We start from the raw sequence: 26497 nt of genomic DNA, 5'->3' as shown, positions 1-26497 counted from the left end.
TGTTTTGAACATGTTAAGAAGTGTTATGCTAAGATAATAAACAATCCCAAACTAAAGGTGACCGAAAACCACCAAAGATTTGTCTCCATAATGCCCTCAATTTCTTTGCAGGCACAAAGGAGTTTGGTTTACTTTGCCCAATCAAGGATCCAAGTTGATAGCACAGCCATTTACTTGTACTTTGTCATTCAGTGTTCAAGAAAGGAGAGAATTTCAGAGGAGCTCTCTAGGACAATTAAATATTCCAGTCCTGAAATGACCCACGTTGTGTTCATTAACATCCCATTAGTCAAAAGTAGCCACATGGCCCCATCCTACCATACAGGGACCAGGAAATATAATTCATCTTGTTCCCCAAAGGGAAAATATTTATCCAGTTGTGTGATTAAATGATCAAGGCAATTGATGATAATGACTGAGATTAAAGTAACAGAAATAAAACTTTAAATGGCTGGATTTGAAGGATATACTTGAATAAAGTCTTCTAGAGGTATAATTTTGAAAGCATATTTATGATTTATATGAGTTCTAAGAAAGTGTATGAGTGAATAAAACAATGTGAATATGTAAAGTAATAGATTAATAAATATAAACATAACACATTTGTTACCATCTAATGGCTCTAGGAATTGCCTTAGGAAATCGTGACTATATTTAATTCTTTCTGTATGTGCATTCCTCTAATGGTAAAGATATCATGAAACAAAGAGAAGCTGAGTCACAGGATGCGGATATTTCTATGGCAGTGCTTTGGCATATTTTTTAAAACTCTGCTACTTGTTGCCACAAGTTATGTATACAGTACTTTCATTATAGGCTATATCACCAACTATATTTTCCTTCATATTGTGTTCAGCAGAATTTCTAATATGTTTAATACAGTCAGGGATATAATTATAAAAGTATATTCCTCTCTAGAGGAGATCCTTGAGGCAAAATTTAAGTTCAAAGCTAACATTTAGCTTTTAATATCCTCTATCTTGAATACTAATTGATTATTTCAAAAATACACCTAAGTGCAATGTTAGATGACAAAATCACTGTGCACTTCATATTATTTGTGGAATTAAGAATATAGATTTGGATTTGGCTTCAGGTATAATAATTTGTAATATGAAGCAAAAATTAGTTCTTTGCTATATATTAAAATAAATGAGAGAAAAAGAAAAATTATTTGAGAATTATTATTTTCAAAGTGAAAATAATGTGATACATGTAAAAATACTTCTCTCTGTAACAGCAAATTAGGGACTTTCCTGGTGGCTCAGATGGTATAAAATCTGCCTGCAAAGCAGGAGACCTGGGTTTGATCCCTGGGTTGAGAAGATTCCCTAGAGAAGGGAATGATAACCCACTCCAGTATTCTTGCCTGGAGAATCCAATGGACAGAGGAGCCTGGTGGGCTACAGTCCATAGGGTAACAAAGAGTTGGATACAACTGAGCAATTAACAGAAGTCAAATGTCAATGTATTTAGGATACAGTGAGGTAAATTTGCAGGAGGTAGAATTATAGATTGAGGATTAAAACTCACCCATAAAATATAATCAACTCTAATTTTGTGAATTCTTGTTAGAGTATCAAAACAATAATATAACTATAATATCATATCCTTAAATTATCTACCAAATAGTAAAATATGGCCTCTCAGTTTAAAATGATGTTTCCTAAGGCTAAAGCTGAAACTCCAGTACTTTGGCCACCTCATGTGAAGAGTTGACTCATTGGAAAAGACTCTGATGCTGGGAGGGATTGGGGGCAGGAGGAGAAGGGGACAACAGAGGATAAGATGGCTGGATGGCATCACTGACTGGATGGACATGAGTCTGAGTGAACTCCAGGAGTTGGTGATGGACAGGGAGGCCTGGAGTGCTGTGATTCATGGGGTCGCAAAGAGTCGGACACGACTGAGTGACTGAACTGAACTGAATGAAGGCCCACTTGACTTCACATTCCAGGATGTCTGGCTCTAGGTAAGTGATCACACCATCGTGATTATCTGTGTCATGAAGATCTTTTTGTACAGGTCTTCTGTGTACTCTTGCCACCTTTTCTTAATATCTTCTGCTTCTGTCAGGTCCATACCATTTCTGTCCTTTATCGAGCCCATGTTTGCATGAAATGTTCCGTTGTTATCTCTAATTTGCTTGAAGAGATCTCTAGGTTTTCCCATTCTATTGTTTTCCTCTATTTCTTTGCACTGATCACTGAGGAAGGCTTTCTTTTCTTTCCTTGCTATTCTTTGGAACTCTGCATTCAGATAGGTATATCTTTCCTTTTCTCCTTTGCTTTTCACTTCTCTTCTTTTCACAGCTATTTGTAAGGCCTTTTCAGACAGCCATTTTACTTTTTGGCCTTTCTTTTTCTTGGGGATGGTCTTGATCCCTGTCTCCTATACAGTGTCACAAACCTCATTCCATAGTTTATCAGGCACTCTGTCTATCAGATCTAGTCCCTTAAATCTATTTCTCACTTCTGCTGTGTAATTGTAAGGGATTTGAAATAGGTCATACCTGAGTGGTCTAGTGGTTTTCCCTAGTTTCTTCAATATAAGTCTGAATTTGGCAATAAGGAGTTCATGATCTGAGCCACAGTCAGTTCCTGGTCTTGTTTTTGCTGACTGTATAGAACTTCTCTATCTTTGACTGCATAGAATATAATCAATCTGATTTCAGTGTCGACCATCTGTTGATGTCCACGTGTAGAGTCTTCTCTTGTGTAGTTGGAAGAGGGTGTTTGCTATGATCAGTGTGTTTTCTTGGCAAAACTCTATTAGCCTTTTCCCTACTTCATTCTGTACTCCCAAGGCCAAATTTGCCTGTTACTCCAGGTGTTTCTTGACTTCCTATTTTTCTATTCCAGTCCCCTATCATGAAAAGTTAAGTGAAGTGAAGTTGCTCAGTCGTGCCCCACTCTGCGGCTCCATGGACTGTAGCCTACCAGGCTCCTCCATCCATGGGATTTTCTAGGCAAGAGTACTGGAGTGGGTTGCCATTGCCTTCTCCAGGGGATCTGCCCAACCCAGGGATTGAACCCAAGTCTCCCGCATTGTAGGTAGATGCTTTACCATCTGAGCCACCAGGGAAGTCCTATCATGAAAAGGACATCTTTTTTGGGTTTTGTTCTAAAAGATCTTGTAGCTCTTCATAGAACCATTCAGAGTGACTGAACTGAACTGGATTTAAAATGGAATAAGTTATCTAATTATTTTATGTAGATAATGGGAAAATACAGTTTGAAAATGACATTTGTGCTCTAACATGATAAATGCTGTATCAAGTAACTTTGAGTAAGAAATTAAATATACTTTATCTTTAAGATCTATCATTTACAACACATATGACCTAAGATTTTTGTTAGTTCCCAAGGTCGCAAATATGACCATAGTCAGGAATTTTAACTTGAATTTATGTAGTTCTGGACAGTATGAGTAGAATTCAGGAAGACTGTAGAACTCTAGAGGTTTTAGGCATAACCTTTACATATGTGTCCTGTGTATTTCAGCACAGAAGGTTTATGACTCATTGAATTCTCAAGGTGTCCATGACCTATAGAAAGCTATGAACCATTGCTCTTTGTATTTACTTCACATAATTCATAAAGCTAGTTATAGACTAATTGGCTGTTGCATCTAGATTTCTTTTATGTGCTCTCTAATTTATTTTTACAAAAGTGAGATAAAAGACTTTTTAACACTTCACTGGAATTCCTGCATACATGGTAACATGGAGAATTATGAAGCCACATTACACTGGGGATGGTAGGAAATTTAGATTGACTCAAGTGTTAATATAAAACCCATGCCTCATCTTTACCTGTAATTCCAGGTCCTTGCTTTTGTAGTATTTGCAAAAGGTTAAGAATATAATAGTTAAAATCATGGGGCTAGATAAAGTCCATATTGAAAAAGGTCAGTATTTTTTCAAGTGCTTAGTACTGAATCCTTTTTCTTGTGCATGTGACAGTATTTGATTGATACTATAAATGCTGTGCTATTTGCTGCCCCTCTGTTTTTGTGTTGATTCATATTGCAGATATTACTTCAACAGTGATTGAATGAGGCAAAAACTGGAGAATTATGATGATGGAGACAGAAAGTTTTAGAAGACACTGTTATATTGATCGATTCTCAGAAGACTTGAGTCTAATCCATGTCTAGCTCCAGTTCTACCCACTTTAGATCCTCATTCACAGGGGGTGGGGTGGGGGGTAAAAAGAAAAAGCTCTGCAGTACTTTTCTGCTCTAAAAGTGGGGATTCCACAATTAATGTTTGTTTTCATCATTGATTTTGTAAGTATTGAGTACTTCTAAGCCTGTGGCACTATGAAGAAGATTAAAATGAAATTAGCATGGAGTCTCAGATAAGGCAATGGCACCCTACTCCAGTACTCTTGCCTGGAAAATCTCATGGATGGAGGAGCCTGGTGGGCTGCCGTCCATGGGGTCACTAAGAGTCGGACGCGACTGAGCGACTTCAGTTTCACTTTTCACTTTCATGCATTGGAGAAGGAAATGGCAACCCACTCCAGTGTTCTTGCCTGGAGAATCCCAGGGATGGCAGGGCCTGGTGGGCTGCCATCTGTGGGGTCACACAGGGTCAGACACGACTGAAGCGACTTAGCAGCAGCAACAGCAGCAGCAGTAGCATGGAGTCTCAATCCTTAAAATGTTGACTCTCTAAGAGGAAACCATAAATGATCACAATACTTTAAAATGATGTTTCAAAAGAAAGGTATATATTTGATGTTCACAGCCAGTGTCATAAAGTGGAATTAGGACTACCAAATATATTCATTTATGTGACACATTTGCAGATGGTGACCTTCTATATGATAATCTTGGTGCATTTCCTTAGGAAATTCTGTTTTTCTGAAGTCTGTTGCTCCACGACTTTTGGTTCTTGAGATTTATGCTCCCGTGCAGTCTGGGCCTGAGCTTCATTAGCACCTGATTTACCATGAGTGCAGATGGTTATTGGAAATAAAAAGTCAGCCATTTCCTATGATTAAATCTCTCATGGGCTGCATCTCCCTCTTAGCTATTTCCTTACTATTGCATATGATTCATTCGCAAGCAGAACAGTGATTATTATATGATTGTTAAATCTAAAGTGGAAAGGAAAGTAGATTATTAGAAAAAGTCTAGTAGCTTATTAATATATATTATGTGCTACAATGAAATGATTTTACCAAAGTATTAGCAGGATGATAGATTTATGGATGATGAGAGAAAATTACTCTATTGTGACGATTGGGTGTAACAAAAAGAATTCAGATTCTTTTTTTTCTTTTCTTTCTTTCTTCTTTCTGCTTGCCTTACTTTAAGGGGTTCTTTCTTAAACCAATAATCTCCCCAAATGCCTCCTCATCCTTTGAGCAATCATGTAACTGTGAGTCTAATAAGCAAATGAAGGGAAATCCAGGAACATTAATTCGCTATATTTTTTGAGCTGAGAGGAAAGCAAGACTTTGTTCCCAAAAGAAGTATTTTAGTAGCTTTATCTGATTGGAAGTAACTGACTGTTACTTTTTCACTTGACACTTCCCTTTCATGCGAACAGTGAGAGTCTGAGAAATTGTATCTCCCTTTCAGAATGTTGCATCCTCTTTATATGATGCTGAATTAATGAAATTTATGACCACGTAGTACAGAGTCAACTTGTACAACAGAGACTTGTTGATTTGCCTGGTTATTACTGTATTTAATTGCCCTATCATATTCCTCTTCATCTGTGTAAAAGTCTAAATCATTCAATTGAAAGACAAATACAACCACAGTTACCAGAGCTCTCTTCTCTCTAATTCATTTCCATTATTAAATTTATTCAGGTTACTTAGTTTCAGCTCTGAGGCTTTGGTTATGCACAGGGTTTTAACAATGAAATTCAAGCATTTATCTGCTGATCTTTTAGGAATGTATTTTGCTGCCACTTCCTGAATGCTCATGCAGCAAATAATTGTATCAAAAGAAATAATATACATAGACAAAGAAATACAAATTCAGTATAAGTGCTGCCACTGACAGTATTCATCATAAGAAAAATATGCTACACAGCAAAGTGTCTGGCCTCCTCTAGCAGCACTTAGACACACTGAGCTAACATTCTAGTCTGGGTTGTTTGGTCTCCTCCCCTTGGCTTTGGGTGTTTTCTGCCGCAGGGCCTTTGTGCTGTCACCTGTACTAGAAATGTGCTTCCCTCCTAGTAATTATAACCTCTCATGAAAACATTCTCACTTTTCCTCCTTCCCATGGTACCATAGCAATTTCACTTGTGTGTGCTTGAGGAATTACTATCTTTCCCACTATACTGTAGGGCAGAGTCTCTAAGCCAGAATTGATGGAAGCTTTTGCTGACTTCTTTATATGTTATGCTTGCTGCTAAGTCTCTGCAGTCGTGTCCAACTCTGTGCAACCCCATAGAGGGCAGCCACCTTGTTTAGCACATTATAAAACATAATGTATAATAATGTATCATGTGTATTACACTTATGTGTAATAAGTCTGTGTCTTTTATGCATTTTTACACAGCTCACCATACCAAAACTTGGTGCCTGAAAATAACAGCAGTTTATTATTTTTCATACTTTTGGGGTTAGCAAGGCAACTCTTCAGCTGCAATAAGCTGGTGGATTTGCTGGGCTTGGGCTCAACTAGGATATTAGATCTTTCTCATCCCATCATTTTCCACCCTAGGCAAGAGGTTCTTAAGACAGTGCTCCATGAGAGGGAGGGTGGCCTTTAAAAAGCTGTTGAGGCCTAAGCTCTTGAACTTGCACAGCATCATTTCTGTTTTATCCTGTTGGTCAATCACTAGGGCTAGTCCAGATGCAAGGGGGGTGAAGAAAAAGATTTTCCTCTGGAAAGGAAATGTAGCATAGTCCTGGTGCATAATGGCATTTATGCAGGATTGGGAAGAATTTGTGTCTGTTAAACAGTCTACTGTTGTATTCGGTAATATTTTAATTAATTATAAATGCAAGTATAATTTAATTTTGAAGCTAGTCCAGGAATTGGCTGATATATATGTTTTACGATTTGTTATATTTGCTTTGGGTTTTTATTTTATATACACTGTTCTCTAAGAATGAGAAGAAATGGAGAGAGTGGTTCATCAATTCTAAGAGATAATAGGTGATCTAATCTCACATTTCGATAAATAAAGGCTGTGAGCTGTATAAGAGCAGGAACTTAATCACTAATGAACTTCCAGCAATTAGAACAATTTCTGGCACATAAGAGGTATTTATTAAATATTTGTTGAATAAATGAATGAATGAGAAAAATTAATAGACATCCCTTTCTTTGGTCTTCATTTTTACATTCTTAAGGAAGTCACTTTTTCTTGTCATCTGTCTCAAATGATTAGGTTCTAAATTTTTAGGGAAAAGACTGAGGGACAAGTAGTGTTTCTGCTCATCCATGTATTGAATTGTCCAAAAAGTTTATTTGAGTTTTTATGTAAGATATGTTTTCCATGAATACATCCATGAATCCATAATAATGAATTCTGTCAAGATTTAGCAATAATAAAACATATTATATACATATGAATAATATTATAATTATGTTACATTTGACCACTTACTAAAAAGAGCCTCCAATAGATTTTATTTTCATATTGATTGATAAAAATAACCAGATATCCTCTGCAATCTCTATAGTCTGCTCATAATAGGAAACATCACTGAGTCACTAACCTAAATGAGTGACTATAAATATCCAATAATATTCAGTATGAAATGACTTCAGTACTGTATCTGGATTCAGCAAAATTTTTGTGAACAAAGGTATCATTTTGTTCTTCCTCAGCTGAAAAATACAGATGACTTTTTATTTAAATTTTGGGAAGTGATGCAACATGTTGCTAAGTATATTACTATAGCAAAAAATGTTACTTTATTGATTTGTTGATGGTAATACAGATTGGAAAAAGTTTTATCTTATAAAACATCTTCAACTATAATTCATCTCCACTTATTATCTGCTTATTTGAGCATAATTTCAAACAGTAGAACATAGAATATGGGCTTGGCATAATTTTTAAATAAAAAATAGATAATGCTAGAGAGAACAGACATGGAAATCTTTCTTAGAATTGTCTAATGTGTACTTGAATGTACCAGCACAATGATTAATCCCCAAATAATAATGCCTACATCTGTCAATTAGTTCATATACAAGTCAACCTGAATATTTTATATAAATTTTAGTATCTTGACTGGAAACAAAAACAGATCATGATATTTCAGGGAGTTATCTGGGTCCCTCAGGATATAAATCAGTGACAAAAAACGCAATCTAAATCGTAATAGATTTACTTATTCATGTGTTAGACTACATAATTCTTCAATTTGATGGAAAATATCAGTATTTTCAATATAACTCAAGTAGTCTGATTCCTATCCTTATCATTTTTATACAAATAATTAATGTGTTGGTAAAACCATCCCTCTATAGCATTGGGAAAAGGAGGATTGTCTCATTTTTAATTCCAGTGTGAGAGAAGTTTTAAGGTGAATAGTATTTTCAAAATGCACAGCTGTGGTTCTTGCTACAGAATTAGAAAAGGACTGCTGATGTGTGAGGAAAAACAAAAGTAAAACATTAACTAATATTCAGAGAGTAGAAACAAGTTGTATCAGAAGTAATTTTTTTTTAAGTTGTGAAGCTGTGTTAGTCCTCAACACAATACAGGCAAGGGAAATAACGTGTGAAGGAGCTGCTGCTGCTGCTGCTGCTGCTGCTAAGTTGCTTCAGTCGTGTCCGACCCTGTGCGACCCCATAGACGGCAGCCCACCAGGCTCCCCCGTCCCTGGGATTCTCCAGGCAAGAACACTGGAGTGGGTTGCCATTTCCTTCTCCAATGCATGAAAGTGAAAAGTGAAAGTGAAGTCACTCAGTTGTGTCCGACTCTTAGCGACCCCATGGACTGCAGCCTACCAGGCTCCTCCATCCATGGGATATTCCAGGCAAGAGTACTGGAGTAGGGTGCCATTGCCTTCTCTAGTGAAGGAGCTAGATAGGTGTAACTTTTTTTCTTTATTTTTTGTAAGTTTTACAAAATACAGCATCTAAAAATTATTTGAGAGAAACATTAAAAATATAGCAAGGTGAAATATGTTTTAATGATTCACCATTATTGATTGCAAGCTATTCTATGACACAGAGGATAGTAATAGAAAAGAATTAATTGGCCTTTCAATAATGAAAAGTAGATGTATTTTGCAAAAATATTCATGTAATCTTTTTCACATGTTGAATTCCCTATGTTTGAAACAAGTTTAGTGATTTCAGATGTCATTAATATTTTAACATGCAGAGCAAATGCGATTAAACAGTTAATTAATTTAATAATGTTGACTCCTTCTCATAATTGTCAAATGCACAAAGTTATAAATTAATTCATATTCTAGCTTTAAAGACTTGTCCATGAGTCGGGTCAGAAAACTGGAGCTGTTTTTACTGTAAGTCTACTGAAACTATTACATTTAGTTAAATTCCCTGAAACTAGGGAAACTGCCTCAGTTGCTGTCTTGTTTGACTCTTTGTGACCCCATGGACTGCAGCCTACCAGGATCCTCTGTCCTTGGGATTCTCCAGGCAGGAGTGCTGGAGTGTGTTGCCATTTCCTTTTCCAGGGATCTTCCTGACCCTGCGTTTGGACCCACATCTCTTGTGTCTCCTGCATTGGCAGGCAGGCTCTTTACAACTAGTGCCACCTTGGAAGGCCTTATATTCTTGTATTTAGTGCTTAAATGCTTGATTGGCTTAGTACATTCCGTAAAAGCAAATTAAACAGAGAAAAGAGAGAGACAGAGACGGAGACAAATACAACCAAGAAAGTCAACTGGCAAATAGTAGAAAGAGAGAGAATATAGCAAGAAATTGTTTTACTATCTAGATCAACATACTCGATTTGTTATCAAGCTAGTTGTCTTGTGGGGCTTAGCAGTCTTTAAAGCTGTCTTATAGACAGCTTCCCAGGGAGCAGTATGTTGACTGTGTAATCCTAGCCCAGTTTCATCCTCATTTTTAGAAAATGGAAAAACATCATTGTATCATGACACCCAGTAGTGATCGGGCTGTTAATCACTTGCTGAAGTTACCATATAATAAAATGTATGAAGAAGTGAAGTGAAGTCGCTCAGTCGTGTCCTACTGTTTGCGACCCAATGGACTGTAGTCTACCAGGCTCTTCCCTCCATGGGATTCTCCAAGCAAGAGTACTGGAGTGGGTTGCCATTTCCTTCTCCAGGGGGATCTTCCTGACTCAGGGATCGAACCCAGGTCTTCTCCATTCCAGGTAGATGATTTAACCTCTGAGCCACTTAAAATAGGGGGGAAATAGTGGTGATTCCTCTCCAGAGTAGAATGAACAGTTCCATAATTCAAGACATCATATTCATGATATCAAAATACATGGAATTTTAGAATAGTTCCAGATTGCTTATTAACTATGGTATTAGAGCAAAGGAAAGGGATGGGTCTTAGACTCTGAAAAACCCAGCCAATTTCCTTCCTTAAAGAAATTTGCATTTCCTTTTTACCGTGTTTACTCTTATTGCATCCTATGAACCTCCTGTTTAGAACTCATCACATTTGATATTAAATCATTTCATATACTTTTTTTTTCCTAACTAGAAGTTCAGTGTAATGTGAGCAGAGACTTCTGTCCTGTGTGCAGATCTAATCCCATCGTCTGTCACAGTTTCACGTCTAGAGTAGGTGTTCAGAATATGGATAAATGAATTTTCCCCTGTAGAGAGCAGAAGTTTCTCTCCTTTCCCCTGATGTTCAGAGTTAGGCATGGAAAGTTCCTAATTGCTGCATTTGTAGGGCTTTCCTCTCCATGGACAGAGGAGCCTGGGTCACAAAGAGTTGGACATGACTGAAGAGCCTGACCACGCACAAACACCTTGTTTTGCTTTTATACATACTGAAAGGAATTTTTATATTAGGGACATTTTCTGTTTACAAATTCAACAATCCACTGGAAAGAAGTAGACCTTTATTTTATATTGAGGCGTATAAACCTTCATTACAGTTTCACTGTCAACTTCAGCTAGGCTGTGTAAAGGTGTTCCTATTTATATTAGTGAGAGATACTCTCCCTTAAATATTTTTGTACATAATCTCAGATATCATGGTGTATTTTATTAATTCAAATATCATTGACTTGATTTCTAAGTTTTTGATATGGGACAGAGGAAAGTGGGAAGTGTGAACTTACCAGCTGGTTTCTAGTCTATAACTATGATAACAGTATTAGTTGCAAATTAGGAACACTTCAAAAACGGGTGGTTTGTGACTTTTTTGCTGAGGTTATTTCAAGTCCATAAACATAGAAATCATTCCTTAAAATTTAAGGTCATAACTTTTCAGTGATATTTGCATATCTAGTCACAGGATAAGCACAGGGAATTATGCTAAACAGAAATTCACTACCTTAACTCCCTTAATTCAGCTACCACAAAATTTCACATCTAGAAAAATTGTATTGTATAACAAATATATATATCTTTTGGGTTTTCCAAATATCTCACTGGTAACAATATTGTGAAAATTCTCTTTTGAACTATAATGGACAGTACTGTCAGTATGCTTTTGGCTACACGTAACAGGATATATGAAGAATATATGAAGAACAGAATATTATTTAATGAGTTTATTTACAAATCTCACATGAGTGGAGACCCAGTAATGGACTGCAACGCCATGGACTGTAGCCCACCAGGCTCCTCTGTCCGTGGGATTCTCCAGGCAAGAATAATGGAGTGAGTTGCCATGCCCTTCTCCAAGGGATCTTCCTGACTCAGGGATCAAACAAACCCAGGTCTCGCACACTGCGGGCAGATTTTTTACCATCTGAGAAAGAATGAGCCTTGCTTTCACATTCTACATGTCTCTTTTTTAGAATGGAACATCTCTCAGGTCCCATTGGTCTGTTCTAGAGATTACATTGTCATCTTTAATTGACTTATTTCAAGAAAGGGAGTTAAAAATACTTTCAAAATAGAAATATGAACCAAAGAGTCATTTAGTGATGATCACCCATCTGACCTCTAACATTTCCCTAATGGCTTTAGAAAAAGGGTTCATGTGATGCTGCATTCATTATTATATTTGATAAGAGGCAGTATGGGAAAAAAGGTAGAATTTCTGGGTTAGATTTTGCTGCTTCCCATATTAGGTTGGGTAAGTGACTTTAAACCTCTTTGGGTTCACCTGTGACAGTGCCATGCTGAATGACCATACAGATATTACTATCACAGATTTCATTTAATCTCCCTAACAATTTTCTTTAAGAATATTTTATGATTATGAAATACTTATTTTAATAATAGAGATATAGAGATCTAGTTGCTATTGAAAGATACTAAGTTCTAAACATCTTGAACACCCATTTAAGCACATTTCATTTAATTATTAATTCATCCTTGTTCTTTGAGGTCTTACTATATATATATATATATTTTAGATTTTTAGATTTTAGATTTTAGAATTTTAGTTTCTGTAATATGACATTAGTACTGCTTTTATACTTTTCCATTCTAACACTCCTAATTCTTTCTAGTGTGGGCTGCTCAGTCGTGTCTGACTCTGCGTCCTCATGGACTGTAGCCTGCCAGGCTCCTCTGTCCATAGAATTCTCCAGGCCAGAACACTGGAGTGGGTAGCTGTTCCTCACCCAGGAATTGAACTGGGGTCTCTAGCATTGCAGGTGGATTCTTTACCAACTGAGCTACCATGGAATCAAAAAGCAGGAGAAAGAACATTTAGGAAAGAAATAATTGTTTTCTGTTAAGGAAGAAAGTCCTCTTATATAAAAATAGTCTTATATAAGCACATATTCTTTTTCTTTCTTCAAGAGAATTAAAACATACTAAAATATTCAATTTTGAGAGCAGCTTTCATTTTACATACGAGCAACTTTGATCTTATACAAGTAATTCACGTTAAAAATTGCATTTTTAGACTACCCATCTCTTTTTTTTTTTTAGATACTAAGATAGAATGTTTTATGATTCTGTCTGCAGTTTCTGTAGCATGTTTCATTGTCTCCTGAGGGCTTAACAAGTGTGCCTTAAGGATGCACATTAGATGCAAGCATTTTTATATGTCATTTAAAAAAATGTATCTTTACCTGTTGTTTGCAAATATGAGGAATGTTTGCTGTCTTCCATATGAATATAAAGTGACTCCACTGTAGTCATTACAGTCGTGTTTCTTCCTTACGAACTAGTATTATCATCATTATTCTTTTGCTGTGAGAGAATATAACTTCCTATTTAAAAAAAAAGCATAGATTTGAGGGTTTCAATAAAATGTAGTTCTTTTTATAAGATATAATCATATTAAGAGTAACACCTCACCTGGTTTAGGAATAAATTAGTAACTCTGTTACTTGTTTTTGGTGTAACATTTCTTGGCAATGAAAAACAAAACTGAACTGAGTTTTACAACATAAATGTACCACTTTCAACACTTACCCTATTGCTATAAGTCAACAGTACAACATCTCTCATCACCAACATTGTTAGCCAAATTCAAAATTCCTGTTTCTAGAGTATTCCATCAAATTGTGAGACTGAATTTTTATTATTAAAATAAAGTGAATGAAATGTTAGAAGCATTGTTCTCCATAGAAAATAATTTTAAAACAAGTTTTGAAATGACTTCGGAATGCTTATATAACAGGATAACAGGGCAAAAATGAAGGCAAGCTAATATAAATGAGGTTTTTGAAACATGCTTAATGAGTAGAAAAATATTCATTTAAAATCCATTTTGACTAAGCTCCTGAGGGCTTCATGTTTTTGCTTTCATTTGAAAAGCAAAGGTCAGAATTTTATTTTATCTGATGAGCATGTTATTCAGATAGTATAGATATAATCCCTTAGCTAAGGATGTCTGATAATGCATTCAGTTGTCTATTAGTAGACTTCAGTTTTACACGTATAGAAATGGTCTTCCAGTATCTCCTACATCACCACTAAATACATGAAAAAAAAAAAAAGGTGCACACCTGTGAGAGAAAAAAATGATATTTAAGAGTAATTTGACTGAATTAAAGCTTTTTCTGTGTTTATGACTTTCAAGTTTGCTACAGTAAGGTAAATGAGGCAATTTCACCCTTTTTATGTTGTATCTCTGTTAAAGTGAACTTCATATCTAATTAGCTTCCTCGGTATTCTTTTCTGGGAATTGCACTGGCAGTTCATGTTTTGCTTGTTTTGTTTTATGTTTGTGACATTATCATTACTTAGCAGACAAAAGTTCAAAAAAAGTTGTAAACCAGGAAGACAAGTTCTAAGGTTAAATATATTGCTAGAAATTAAAATGCCTATTTGAACAAAACTTGTCGAACTAAATATTACCTAAATTTCACTGTGACAAGAATAATTGTTTTTCTGAGCAATATCTCTGATAGTTCACATTTTCCTGAGAATGTGTAAAAGAAGCAAAGTTACTGGTAGTAAGAAAAAAGAATGCCTGGCAAATCAATGCTAATTTCATTTTTACCTGAACATCTGGTAGCCAAGTACTTTAAATATTAAACTGAAGGCTGTAGACTTACAATTAAATTCATTGAAATAGGATTTACTATATTAATAGCTTAAAATTATAATAGGATGAATAACTGTTTTTAATTTTTTTTTGGAGGACTTATGTCATCATACCTATAATCACGAAACTTGTCTAAGAATACCATAAATTTGACGGTGGTGTGAACATTTCATAGTGGGTTAAATGTCCTGTTACCTTGTTCTTCAAATCCAAAGCTATATGTTTCCTCTGACAAATTTGAGTTTGAATTATTTGGATCATTTTCTAATGTGAGCCATAAAAATAAATAGCATACATGCTTAAATGTGCTTTTTGCATTTCTACAACCTAAAAACCAGTTTGGTTGAAAAAAATAAAATTTAACAGCTTTTAATTTGTCATGTGGAATCTGATCCTATGTGCTTTTTATTGCCTCCATATATTTATCTAAGTGAAACATAAAATGGTTGTAATAATGGAGAATTTAAAGCAGCTTTTGCACATGAGCAGTAATGCTAACTAATATGGTGAAAAAAGACTGAATGTAAATTCTCAGAATTTCTGTTTCTTGTGATGTGTTTGCTAAAGTAAGTATATCTTTGTTAGCTTATAGAATCTCCTCATCATCCTGGATAAGCTATGAAGAACTTTGGGGGAAAAAAATTGGGAGTAATCATTTACATGCAATTTGAAGTCATATATATAATTTTCAAACTTCAATACAGTGAAGTTTGAAAATTTCACCAAACCTGTCAAAATGTAAACTCATAAACTCTTAGTCCCCCTTTCTTTCCCTTTGATATCACCACATATACCTCCAGAGATAATGCAGGTATGGCAGAAATCAGTGTTATCTAATACTACCAATTCGTATTGATGCACCCTAATTTATGTCTCTTAAATTAAGCCTCTTCTTCCATTTTCCTTGCCCCTTGGTTTAGCCCTTCAGTTATTTTTCACTTGCGCTATTCCAGTTACGACATTTCTGTCCATAGCACTAACAGTTTCGCCATTGCCACTCAGTTATTCATTTATGTTATTTTATCCATATAACAAGACTGGCCACATCCCTCCAGTGCTAACAGACTTCTATAGCATCCTGTAAATCTGTAATATCAAGTCTAAACCCCTTAACTTGGCATACCCCTAGTTAGCCCATGCTCAGCAATCTCTTTAAGTCATTCTGCATGCTTTTTTTTTTTTTTTTAACTTGGAGCATAATTGCTTTACAGTGTTATGTTGGGTTTCTGCCATACAACACCGGGAATCAGTCATAAGTGTATATATATCCCCTTCTTCTTGAGCCTCCCTTCCTCCTCCCATCCCTAACCCCCCAGGTCACACTGAACTCTTAAAAACCTGCCCCAGAACTTGTCTGACTTTCATCCTGTTTGTCTTCCGCTTATCCATTATGATGTCACCTTCTTGTCTAAAGCTTTCTGGACCCTGGAGGTAAAAGCAGGAGATTCACCAAACTGTTTTTTCACAATATTTCAGTCATATTTAATTTAGAGAATTAGCTTTTTAATTATTTTATATGCCCATAAACTTTAACATTCTGAGCTCCTTAGAGACAAAGATAATCATGTTCATAGTTGTATCTTTAAGATAAACATAGAATATGAAAGTTAATGTTCTCACTGAAAGTTGATTGCATGAGTGATGAATAAATGAATCCAGGAAGGTCTGGATAAAAGGTCAACAGAAAAGTATTATTAGAAAACTTGTTGAATGTAGAAAGACAATTCCAAATAGCAGCAGCATAAAACATATACTAAATATTTTTCAAAGATTGTCTAGAGACTATTGGATACTGAACAATGTCTTCCTATCAATTTATTGAATGATATCTTTTTATGATAATGATGCATTAATAGGAAAATATTTTTAATTTTCCTTAACTTCAACCAATGTGTAAAATTGTGAAACTACATTTAATCTATAAAGTAGACTGTTTTCATTAATTTAACATAAACGTATATGTGGGCCTAGACCCATAGATCTTATTGTTAAATGTTTGTCATTGTTTTCTCTAACTAGTTATCATCTATTTCTGTCTACTCAGACATATCAAATCAGGCCATATCCAAGGAAGACAGTCTTGAGAAAAAGAATGATAATTCATAGTGCTAGAATCCTCTGAAACTTACCTTGGTTTTCAGATTATTGGCCTTAATATGGTGATTAATGCAAGAAGGGCAAGTGAAAGTTTTATAAGCAAATAAACCTTGTATGAAACTAAATATTATTGGATGTGTCTAGGTAGATAAGATTATTTTTATAATTCATAATTTCATATCAGAGAACTCTGTACAAGACAGCATAACAATAAGCACTCCTGTTTTTATATAACAGGCAATAGTATTTGCATTAAATAGTAAGGTCCTTGCAAAGTGTCTTTTTTAATTGTCAAAATGTTTTACGTTCTAATGTGAAAAGCACATGTCAGTGTTTATAAAGAAAAAAATAATTTGCTGTTTAGTGACATTTGAATATCATCAAAATTTTCTTTAGTTTTGCTTTCATGTGTGAAAACATATATCTCATTTTACCTGTATTTTCTTCTGAGGGCATGACAGTATGTTAGACTATGTATAATTAAAAACTGCAGCTTTTTGTGAAAATTAATTTTTAGATCCCGTACTAGATTATATAAAAATCTAGTCATCCTTTGTACAATTACTTTAAATGACCATTAATTTAATTACTTGTACAAAGAAACAAAGATATGGTCACTGATTTCTGGGAAAAAAATAAATTTTGAATATCTTAATTCCAGGTTAAACACTGTAATAATTTAAAACTATATTTTATTTGCAACTTTGTCATGCTGATAACTCCACTCCAGTACTCTTGCCTGGAAACTCCCATGGATGGAGGAGCCTGGTGGGCTGCAGTCCATGGGGTCGCTGAGAGTTGGACACGACTCAGTGACTTCACTTTCACTTTTCACTATCATGCATTAGAGAAGGAAATGGCAACCCACTCCAGTGTTCTTGCCTGGAGAATCCCAGGGACGGGGGAGCCTGGTGGGCTGCCGTCTATGGGGTCGCACAGAGTGGGACACGACTGAAGCGACTTAGCAGCAGCAGCAGCCGCATGCTGATAAAATATTGTTATTACTTATTTAGTTCTATCAGGCTGTATCATAATTTCCCACTGTCATTCATGTAACAGAGAACAGTATCTTTAAATGATAATTGATAGTTATAAAAAAATGCTAAATTTTATCCTGTAGATAAATATTTTTTTATTTTTAATATACTTTCCAATCATGGTAATTTCTAGTCAATGCATGGCCATCTAGAAAAATTGAGCATATTTAAGTTCAGTTTCCTGAAAAAGGAAAAAAAAAAGATCTCATGAAAAGTCTAGACTTTTTTTTTTTCCTCTTTCTTCTTATGATTACAGAGTGGCTGGTCTCAAATCAAGTTGTCTAAGAACTAGCTACAAATCATAAGCACTAAAACCATATTTTAAAATCTGAGCAACCACTGTTATAGAAAAGGCAAAGATATACTTGAATCTGTCAGATCAACACATCCCTATAATCCCCTCCAGGACAATCACATAATTTGACAATAGCACTTAAACTTTGAAAATTATGTGAGCATTTTTTACATAACAGATGGTACATGTCCTCACACCTTTTCTATCACTCATAATACAAGACAGGTCTACCCCATTTTTAAAAACCCCTTCTGTTATTAATAATTGCCTAAGCTGCTTCTTCCTTTCCTTTTTCAGAATGAAGAACAAATTTTGGTATTTTGAGTTTGGCACATCTGAAACTTTCTCAGCCACCTGCAAGAAGCTACATGAATCTGTAGAAATAGAAGTAAGAAAATGAATTCTCTTTATAATTCTATGAAATGGCTTGAGTTTATTAATTTGTTGTGATAGCCCATGGAAGAAGTTAGAATTTTAGCAATCCTCATAGCTTTACCCAGTATTCTAAAATTTCATTTCTGTCACTCATTGAAAATCTAGCGCTATCTGAAATACTAATGAAAAGTTAAGTGTGAGTATGCATTGTTTAATACAGCATAAAAGAACTGAGAGGTGGAAACAACTGTAGATATCACTGGATGTAGTATGGACAGAAAGCTGTAAGATAAAAGAAAGTACTTGAAGGGAAAGAAAAAAAGTTGCAGAATACATGAAAAAAACATATTATTTTTAGGTCTCAATATCATATAACCTTTAAAAATACAGTTCACTAAAATTGTACTTACTTTCATGAATAAAGGTTAAAAAATATACTTTTCCATTTCCTATGCCCATTCATTAGCTAGGTTTTCTTGGTTGCTGAGGTTGCCATTTCCCCATTACATTTGTAGAAAGTGAAAAAGTCAAGAAAGAGAGCAAAGATAGCAAGAAAAGATAGACTTTAAAAAGGTTTGGAGCAAATATGTCTATCAAAATTAGATACATTGTAGGCCTAAAAATTTTGGAGACAAGTTATAATAAAAAATGGCTTAGTTTTATTTAGAGATTTTTAGGGGTTAAAGAAAAAGGAAAAGTTAAATTTTGATAAGTAGTAAAGATAAATGAACAGGATCATGAAACAAGGATGCCTAATGACTAGCTTATGTGAATTGAGAAATACTGGCTTTAACACTTTTCATTTTAAAAAGAAACAACTTGTCAGCTGAGACCTAAATCTTTAGTGGCAACTTTTCAGGTAATAAGTTTGGTAGACAAAAGTAGTTAGGGACCACAGAGAAATATGATCATCTGGCTAGGTTCTTCATTATCCCAGCCTTCTAATTTACTGTTAATAACAGCAAAAGTGGTACTAATTCAGACTATATCTCTTTGGACTTTTTCCTCATCATGATTGATAAATAAAGTATTACAGATAAAATTGATTGTCATGATACGGGAAAGGTGCTTCATGACTGAAACAGCTCATAATCCTGAAAAGGATTATTTTCACAAAAGGTGAAGGATTTGGGCTCAATATGGACTTTCTGTGATTGCTATTTGTGATGATATATGTGTGTATATGTTATACATATATATATATATATATACACACACACTTATATAGCTATATGTGCATATATATATTTATAAAAACCTCGTTAATTAAAACTCATTATTTAAAAACTTATTATATAGTAGATTTTAAATATTTTTGCCCTCAAAAACTGTTGCTTAAAGAAAATCTGTAGCAAAAGGCAAAAATGAAAAAGAAAAAATTGAAGTGTAGCTTTGGTTGAATATAGGGTAAATACTGTGAAACCTCTTGTACTTCTCTGTACCTTCACCTACCAATGAACACAGATTGAACATAAACTGAACATAAATTGAAAAAAAATGATCTGAGAGAGATACTTCATGCTCATGGTTAGGTAAACTCACGGTGGTAGTGATGTTTGTTCTTCTCAACTTGAGCTAAAGATTTAATGCAATCCCCAAATTCGAGCAAATTATTCTGTGAATATCAGCAAACTGATTCTAAAATTCATCCAGAGAGTCAAAAGACCCAAATAGCCAAAACAATATTGAAGGAGAACAAATTTGGAGCACTGACACTATCTGTCTTTAAGACCTACTACAAAGTAATCATCTGACTTAAATTCACCCATTCCAGTCCATTTTAGTTCACTGATTCCTAGAATGTCGACGTTCACCCTTGCCATCTCTTGTTTGACCACTTCCAATTTGCCTTGATTCATGGACCTGACATTCCAGGTTCCTGTGCAATATTGCTCTTTACAGCATCGGATCTTGCTTCTATCACCAGTCACATCCACAACTGGGTATTGTTTTTGCTTTGGCTCCATCCCTTCATTCTTTCTGGAGTTACTTCTCCACTGATCTCCAGTAGCATATTGGGCACCTAATGATCTGGGGAGTTCCTCTTTTGGTATCCTATCATTTTGCCTTTTCGTGCTGTTCATGGGGTTCTCAAGGCAAGAATACTGAAGTGGCTTGCCATTCCCTTCTCCAGTGGACCACGTTCTGTCAGACCTCTCCACCATGACCCCCCTGACTTGGGTTGCCCCACAGGCATGGCTTGGTTTCACTGAATTAGACAAGGCTATGGTCCTAGTGTGATTAGATTGACTAGTTTTCTGTGAGTATGATTTCAGTGTGTCTGCCCTCTGATGCCCTCTTGCAACACCTACCATCTTACTTGGGTTTCTCTTACCTTGGGCGTGAGGTATCTCTTCATGGCTGCTCCAGCAAAGCACAGCCTGCTCCTTACCTTGGACGAGGGTATCTCCTTACCGCCACCGTTCCTGACCTTCAACGTGGGATAGCTCCTCTAGGCCTTCCTGCACCTGCGCAGCTCAGATGACCATTATATCTACTACTGCGGGCAGGAATCCCTCAGAAGAAATGGAGTAGCCATCATGGTCAAAAAGAGAGTCCAAAATGCAGTACTTGGATGCAATCTAAAAAATGACAGAATGATCTCTGTTTGTCTCCAAGGCAAACCATTCAATATCACAGTTATCCAAGTCTATGCCCCAACCAGTAATGCTGAAGAAGCTGAAGATGAATGGTTTTATGAAGACCCACAAGACCTTTTAGAACTAACACCCAAAAAAGATGTCCTTTTCATTATAGGGGACTGGAATGCAAAAGTAGGAAGTCAAGAAACACCTGGAGTAACAGGAAAATTTGGCCTTGGAATGTGGAATGAAACAGGGCAAACACTAATAGAGTTTTGCCAAGAAAACGCACTGGTCAAAGCAAACACCCTCTTCCAACAACACAAGAGACGACTCTACACATGGATATCACCAGACGGTCAACACCAAAATCAGATTGATTATATTCTCTGCAGCCAAAGATGGAGAAGCTCTATACAGTCAACAAAAACAAGACCAGCAGCTGACTGTGGCTCAGATCATGAACTCCTTATTATGAAATTCAGACTTAAATTGAAGAAAGTAGGGAAAACCGCTATACCATTCAGGTATGACCTAAATCAAATCGCTTGTGATTATACAGTGGAAGTAAGAAATAGATTTAAGGGCCTAGATCTGATAGATAGAGTGCCTGATGAACTATGGAATGAGGTTCGTGACATTGTACAGGAGACAGGGATCAAGACCATCCCCATGGAAAGAAATGCAAAAAAGCAAAATGGCTGTCTGGGGACGGCTTACAAATAGCTGTGAAAAGGAGAGAGGCAAAAAGCCAAGGAGGAAAGGAAAGATATAAGCATCTGAATGCAGAGTTCCAAAGAATAGCAAGAAGAGATAAGAAAGCCTTCTTCAGTGATCAATGCAAAGAAATAGAGGAAAACAACAGAATGGGAAAGACTAGAGATCTCTTCAAGAAAATTAGAGATACCAAGGGAACATTTCATGCAAAGATGGGCTCAATGAAGGGCAGAAATGGTCTGGACCTAACAGAAGTAGAAGATATTAAGAAGAGGTGGCAAGAATACAAGGAAGAACTGTACAAAAAAGATCTTCATGACCCAGATAATCATGATGATGTGATCACTCACCTAGAGCCAGACATCCTGGAATGTGAAGTCAAGTGGGCCTTAGAAAGCATCACTAAGAATAAAGCTAGTGGAGGTGATGGAATTCCAGTGGAGCTATCTCAAATCCTGAAAAATGATGCTGTGAAAGTGCTGCACTCAATATGCCAACAAATTTGGAAAACTCAGCAGTGGCCACAGGACTGGAAAAGGTCAGTTTTCATTCCAATCCCAAAGAAAGGCAATGCCAAAGAATGCTCAAACTACCACACAATTGCACTCTTTTCACATGCTAGTAATGTAATGCTCAAAATTCTCCAAGCCAGGCTTCAGCAATACGTGAACTGTGAACTTCAAGCTGGTTTTAGAAAAGGCAGAGGAACCAGAGATCAAATTGCCAACCTTCATTGGATCATGGAAAAAGCAAGAGAGTTCCAGAAAAACATCTATTTCTGCTTTATTGACTATGCCAAAGGAAAATTCTAAAAGAGATCGGAATACCAGACCACCTGACTTGCCTCTTGAGAAATCTGTATGCAGGTCAGGAAGCAACAGTTAGAATTAGACATGGAACAACAGACTGGTTCCAAATAAGAAAAGGTGTACGTCAAGGCTGTATATTGTCACCCTGCTTATTTAACTTATATGCACAGTACATCATGAGAAACGCTGGACTGGAAGAAACACAAGCTGGAATCAAGATTGCCGGGAGAAATATCAATAACCTCAGATATGCAGATGACACCACCCTTATGGCAGAAAGTGAAGAGGAACTAAAAGCCTCTTGATGAAAGTGAAAGAGGAGAGCGAAAAAGTTGGCTTAAAGCTCAACATTCAGAAAACGAAGATCATGGCATCCGGTCCCATCACTCCGTGGGAAATAGCGGAAACAGTGTCAGACTTTATTTTTTTGGGCTCCAAAATCACTGCAGATGGTGACTGCAGCCATGAAATTAAAAGACGCTTACTCCTTGGAAGAAGTTATGACCAACCTAGATAGCATATTCAAAAGCAGAGACATTACTTTGCCGACTAAGGTCCGTCTAGTCAAGGCTATGGTTTTTCCTGTGGTCGTGTATGGATGTGAGAGTTGGACTGTGAAGAAGGCTGAGTACTGAAGAATTGATGCTTTTGAACTGTGGTGTTGGAGAAGACTCTTGAGAGTCCCTTGGACTGCAAGGAGATCCAACCAGTGCATTCTGAAGATCAACCCTGGGATTTCTTTAGAAGGAATGATGCTAAAGCAGAAGCTCCAGTACTTTGGCCACCTCATGAGAAGAGTTGACTCATTGGAAAAGACTCTAATGCTGGGAGGGATTGGGGGCAGTAGGAGAAAGGGACAACAGAGGATGAGATGGCTGGATGGCATCACGGACTCGATGGAGATGAGTCTGAGTGAACTCCAGGAGATGGTGATGAACAGGGAGGCCTGGCGTGCTGCAATTCATGGGGTCGCAAAGAGTCGGACATGACTGAGCGACTGAACTGAAACTGACAAAGTAATCAAAACAGTGTGATATTGGTGAAAGAACAGACAAAACAAGAAAACACTGTAGAACCCAGAAATATATTCCCATAAATATAATCCCCTGTTCTGTGACAAATGAGGAAAGCCAATACAATGGTGAAGAGAAAGTTTTTAAACAAATAGTGCTGACATGACTGGAAATCACTGGCAAAAAAAAAAAACAAACACCTTCACAGGCCTTCATCTTTAATAAAAATCACTGAAAATGGATCACAGAGCTAAATGTAAAATGCAAAACTCTCAAGCTTCTAGAAGATAACATAGGATGAAATCTAAATGGCCTTGAATATAATGATGCCTTTTAGATACAACACCAAAGGTAAAAAACAAGGAAAAAAGAATTGATAAGCCAGACTTCACTGAAATTTAAACTTCTGGTGTTTAAAAGACAGTGTCAGGAGAATGAGAAAACAAATCACAGACTAATATTTGCAAAAGACATATTTGATAAAGAACTTTGTATATTAAAAATGTACAGAGAACCCCTACAATTCAACAGTAAGAAAATAAACAACACTATTGAAAACTGGGTCAAAGACTTTAACTGATACCTCACCCAAGGAGATACACAGATGACAAATGAGCAGGTGAAATGACACTCCACGTCATATTTCATAAGGAGAATGCAAATTAAAACAACAATGATACTGCTACACACCTATCAGGATATTGCTAAAACAAAAAGCTGGTGAGGATATGGAGCAATAGGGGGTCCAAATCATCTCCAGTGGGAATGCAAAGTGGTACAGCGACTTTGGAAGAGAATTGGGAAGTTTCTTACAGAGCTAAACATGCCCTTACCACATGATCCAGCAATCCTACTCTTTCGCACTTACCCAGAGGAGTTGAAAACATATGTACACACAAACACATGCCCATGGATGTTAATAAAAAATTATTTAAGAATTGACACAACTTGGAGGCAAACAAGAGGTCCTTTAGCAGATGAATGGAAAAATAAGTTGTGGTATATCCAGACAATAGAATATTATTCAGTGCTGAAAAGCTACCAAACTGAAAAGACATGAAGGAAACTTCAATGCATCTTCCTAAGTGAAAGAAGTTATGGTGAAAAAGCTATATGCTGTACAGTGCATATGATATTCTCAAAAAGATAAAACATTGTAGATAGTAAAAGATCAGTAATTGCCAATTAAGGAGGAGGCGGGGAGGAACAGGCAAAGCACAGAAGTTTTTAGGGCAATAAAAATACTCTATATGATATAATGATGATAACTACATGTCATTATACATTTTTTCAAAGCCATAGAATGTATACCAAGAGTGAACCCAAATGGAAACCATAAACTTTGGGTGATTATGAAGTGTTGGGGTAGGTTCATCAGTTGTAACAAATGTACCACTCGGATAGGGGTTGATGATAGTGGGAGAGGCTATGCACTTGTAGGAACAGGAAGTATACAGGAAATATCGATGCCTTTCCCTCAATTTTGCCATGAGCCTCAAACTGCTCTAAAAAATAAAGTCTTAATTTCCAAAAAGAAAACACATCACTCTATCATACAGTATTATGTTTGTCACAAAGTGCAAAAAGTTCAAGGAAAAGTTTATGTCATATAGCAAAAGACATGGGATGAAAATAAGTATGGAAAACATTGATTTTAACATTACAAGTGGTAAGATTCAGTGATTTTGTTCCACCAAGCTTTACTTCTTGGGAAGAACTCTTTAGGGTCGTGTTTCTACATGTCCTCCAAGTCTGGCTTCCCAGCTCTACATTTACTGCGTTATTCTAGCCACCACTAGGGTAGCATTTATTAAGTCAGAGCCAGCGCTGTGCACTCCTCATTCTATTGTTGTATATCTTGAAATACTGTTATAATTTGTATGCATTTATCTTACTTCTAAAACTTGGTTTGTGTGTGTGTTTGTGTGTATGGATGGTGATGTAAAATCTGCTTCTCTACTCACCTTTTAATGAATCCAGTCTATCATATTAGCAGAATATACGCCTTTGTACCCTCAAGGTTACTTCCTAATTAAATATAATAAAAACAGCAATTTGGAAATTTGATTCTGCTTGCTCTTGCTTCCTGTTTGGCCTAAAATTATACCAACTATGGTTTGAAAATATATAACAGAATAAAAGCACTTCAGTACAAGAGTACCTCAAGTAATAGGTATATATTTTTGATGACAGCTTCTTCAAAACAAACCATTTGCTGTGTGACCCTTTATTTCACATCTTTTATTTAGAAAGCTCTTTTTTTCCCCAAAGAAAGTGAATATTTGGAATAATGTTAGTATCAAGAGGTAATAGGTGTGCTGCAGTCCATGGGGTTGCAGAGTCGGACATGACCGAATGAACAATAATAGTTGATAGTAATAATAGTTAAGATTTATCAATTATTAAGTATACCTCATGCTTGGTGCTAAGCAATGCACATCCGTTACCTGATTTAGTCTTCCCCCAAATCCTTTCATTTAAAGAGATTCTATTGTTTCTCTAGTGCAGAGACACATATGAACATTTTATTTCATAATTTAAAGAAACAATAAGAATTGTATTGCTTGCTGCCAAAATATTTAAATCTAAGGATACAAATCAATTGGAGAATGAATACACACACATACACACACACATATTTTTGTTGTTTAGTCACTAAGTCATGTCTGACTCTGCAACCCAATGGACTGCAGCACGCCAGGCTTCCCTATCCCTCACTGTCTCTTGGAGTTTGCTCAAATACTGTGAAAGAGATTTAACAAAGGTGAAATTTTTAACTTGAAGAGTTTCTTATCTTCTAACTTCATAACAAAATATAAAGAAATTTAAAAATTAAATTAATAGTTTAAATTTACAAGGTAATATATTAAAAGCAACATTTATATTAAACTGGAGCATGGATATGTACCTAACACTCTCATGTCGTCAACTGGGATTGAAGCTTATGAAGTTCGTGAATTTTTAATTTACTCTTTGTACTGGCAAGGTTCATGAGAGAATAAAA

At 36.0% G+C, this 26497-nt stretch overlaps 1 protein-coding gene across 15 annotated transcripts in view; it reads left to right on the top strand.

Annotated features, from left to right (window-relative positions):
• DGKB (diacylglycerol kinase beta) overlaps nucleotides 1–26497 on the top strand; it is a 1339752-nt gene that overhangs the window by 1090092 nt on the left and 223163 nt on the right. For all 15 annotated transcript variants that reach the window (XM_060414944.1, XM_060414942.1, XM_042248425.1 and 12 more), the window contains one exon: nucleotides 18295–18385. In XM_060414944.1, coding sequence (XP_060270927.1) covers nucleotides 18295–18385 — 91 coding nt within the window. The remainder of the gene's footprint in view (nucleotides 1–18294; nucleotides 18386–26497) is intronic.

This window comes from Ovis aries, chromosome 4 (assembly GCF_016772045.2).
Source record: "Ovis aries strain OAR_USU_Benz2616 breed Rambouillet chromosome 4, ARS-UI_Ramb_v3.0, whole genome shotgun sequence".
Lineage (NCBI taxonomy): Eukaryota > Metazoa > Chordata > Mammalia > Artiodactyla > Bovidae > Ovis > Ovis aries.
This window is presented reverse-complemented; position numbering and strand designations above follow the sequence as displayed.